Genomic DNA, 2,702 nt, shown 5'->3' on the forward strand with positions numbered 1-2,702 from the left:
TCCCTCTTCCATTCCAAAGTAAACTCTTTCAAATGTATCTGACCATGGTTCCAACATTGTCTAACCTCGTACCTGCTCAACTCTCCGTTCCTATAAAAACGAGAGGATCAAATTGAGTTCTCAACATTCGTCTACAGTTGTCTGTTTTTTCAAGAAGTTGTTTCCAACTGTTAGAGGTAAAACCTTCTCATCTCCACTGTTGTGTTCTTGTAGTTTTTACTTTACAAACCAGTGACTAATTACAGTAAATAATTACACAAAAATTCAATGGATCAAAATCCTATCTTCAGTAGTAGTATTGCTACTTTAAATGTAAGCCAGGAGGAAGATACCACTTCTTCCGAAGAGTATGATTTCTCAGATGTGGTTCTCAATTACATTAACCAAATGCTTATGGAAGAAGACTTTGAAAAGAAGAACAGCATGTTTCAAGAATCTTCTGCTCTTCAGGCAGCAGAAAAACCCTTTTATGAAATTCTAGGCGAGAAGTATCCCCCTCCTCCTGATTATAACCCCCTTCTTCATGATGTGCATTTAGAGAGTGAACCGATTTGGAGTTTTAGAAAAGGTGTTGAGGAAGCAAATAAGTTTCTTCCAGATGATAATAACCTGATTGTTAACCTTGAGCGTAATGAGGAAAGAAAGATTTCGATGACTGGGTCGAGAGGAAAGAAGAATGTGCACAGGGAAGATATAGAAGTTGAAGAAGGGAGGAGGAGTAACAAGCAAATGGCTGTCTTCTCAGAAGAAGCAGTGCAAAAAGCAATGTTTGATATGGTATTGCTCGGTGATGAAGGAGAATGTGATAGTGCAAATTCAACTCTACGTGAATCCTTGAAGATTGAAGCAAGTAAAAACTTGAAGCAGAATGGGCAAACAACTGGACATTATGCTGATAAATTTCGTGGTAAGAAACAAAACTCTGAAATGGATGTGGTGGATTTGCGGAAACTACTTATTCGCTGTGCGCAAGCCATTGCTGCTGATGATCGTATGACTGCTAGTGAAATGCTGAAGCGGATAAGACTACATTCTTCCCCTTTAGGAGATGGTTCACAAAGGTTAGCGCATTGCTTTGCTGATGGCCTCGAGGCACGTTTGGCTGGAACCGGGAGCCAGATTTACTCAATTCTTCTGCACAAGAAAACATCAGCTTCTGATTTCTTGAAAGGTCAGCACCTCTTTATGGCAGCAATCCCATTTAAGAAGGCATCAACTTTCTTTGCAAATCAAACAATAAATGATGTGGCTGAAAATGCTAGTATACTTCACATAGTAGATTTTGGGATCCTCTATGGTTTCCAGTGGCCTGGCCTTATCCAGCGCCTTTCGAAAAGAAAGGGTGGCCCTCCTAAACTTCGGATTACTGGCATAGATTTTCCTCAACCTGGTTTCCGCCCAGCCGATAGGGTTCAAGAAACGGGTCGTCGGTTAAGAGACTATGCAGAGGAATTCAGTGTCCCATTTGAGTACCATGCAATTGCTCAGAAATGGGAAACCATTCAACTGGAGGATCTCAAGATTTATAAAGATGAAGTTCTTGTTGTCAACTGTGTGTATCAAGCTAGAAAATTACTTGACGAGACTGTGATATCGGACAGTCCAAGGAGTGCTGTTCTGAACCTTGTAAGGAAAATGAATCCTAATGTTTTTGTACATGGGGTTACCAATGGTGCCTACAGTTCCCCGTACTTCGTTACACGGTTCCGGGAGGCTCTCTTTCGGTTTTCTTCTATGTTCGATTTGCTTGAAACTAATGTCCCTCGTGAACATCCTGGGAGAATAATCATCGAGAGAGATCTTCTTGGGAAGGCGGCTTTTAATGTCATTGCATGCGAGGGGTCAGAGAGGGTTGAGAGGCCGGAGACGTATAAACAGTGGCATTTAAGGACTGTGAGGGCTGGGTTCATGCAACTCCCACTGAACAAGGATATATTGAACAAGGCGAAAGACAATGTGAAATTGTTCTACCACAAAGATTTTGTTGTAGATGAAGATAGCCAGTGGATGCTTCTAGGATGGAAAGGGAGAGTTATCTTTGCCCTTTCTTCTTGGAGGCCCATGTAAGACTTGTGTTTTTTTAAACTGCTGTGTTCATCTAGAGGTTTTCAAATTTCAAGGTTGGTGTCCCAGGGGAGCCAGATTAGGAGAAAATTTTTGATGGGGGAGTTTTTTGATGGGGACACCGGGGACAAATAAGATGCTGACACATGTATTTCCTATTAATTGCTTACAACAAATTTTGTTGCCAAAAATATAAAAAACATGTATTTTTGGAGAAAATCTTCTCTATCTTAATTGTTTAATTTTTATGTTTGGTATTTTTGGAAATATGATATGTGAAAAGAATGACACATGTCAGCACCTTATTTGTCCCCCATACTCCCATCAGAAAACGCTCCCATCAAAAATTTTCTCCCAGATTAGGAGGTAATATCAAAACATCAAACTGTAAGAATGTAAATTAGTGTAAAGTTAGTAGCATTGAAAACAATTTTGGACTGTTTTTTGGTTTGGAAAATGTAATTTTGCTGAAGAACGCGCAGAAGATTGTTACACATTATACAGTTTTACTTATCTAATTTGAAGATTATGTTCATGGAAAATGAAATGGCTTTGTTGTATGTTAGTATAACTTTATGTGTTTACATTGTAGCATTGCATTTTCAGATTTCTCTTCTGGGACAGAAACAATTGGTTGG

At 39.5% G+C, this 2,702-nt stretch overlaps 1 protein-coding gene across 1 annotated transcript; it reads left to right on the plus strand.

Annotated features, from left to right (window-relative positions):
- The first annotated feature begins 267 nt into the window (after positions 1 to 267).
- LOC113295394 (scarecrow-like protein 14) lies at positions 268 to 2,185 on the plus strand. Its single transcript, XM_026543733.1, has one exon. The coding sequence runs from the start codon at positions 268 to 270 to the stop codon at positions 2,065 to 2,067; it is 1,800 nt and encodes a 599-aa protein (XP_026399518.1). The 3' UTR covers positions 2,068 to 2,185.
- Positions 2,186 to 2,702: the final 517 nt, after the last annotated feature.

Source organism: Papaver somniferum, chromosome 7, assembly GCF_003573695.1.
Source record: "Papaver somniferum cultivar HN1 chromosome 7, ASM357369v1, whole genome shotgun sequence".
Lineage (NCBI taxonomy): Eukaryota > Viridiplantae > Streptophyta > Magnoliopsida > Ranunculales > Papaveraceae > Papaver > Papaver somniferum.

Bases quoted from the DNA above. Each gene is read 5' to 3' on its own strand.
- LOC113295394 (XM_026543733.1), top strand. From the start codon at position 268: ATGGATCAAAATCCTATCTTCAGTAGTAGTATTGCTACTTTAAATGTA.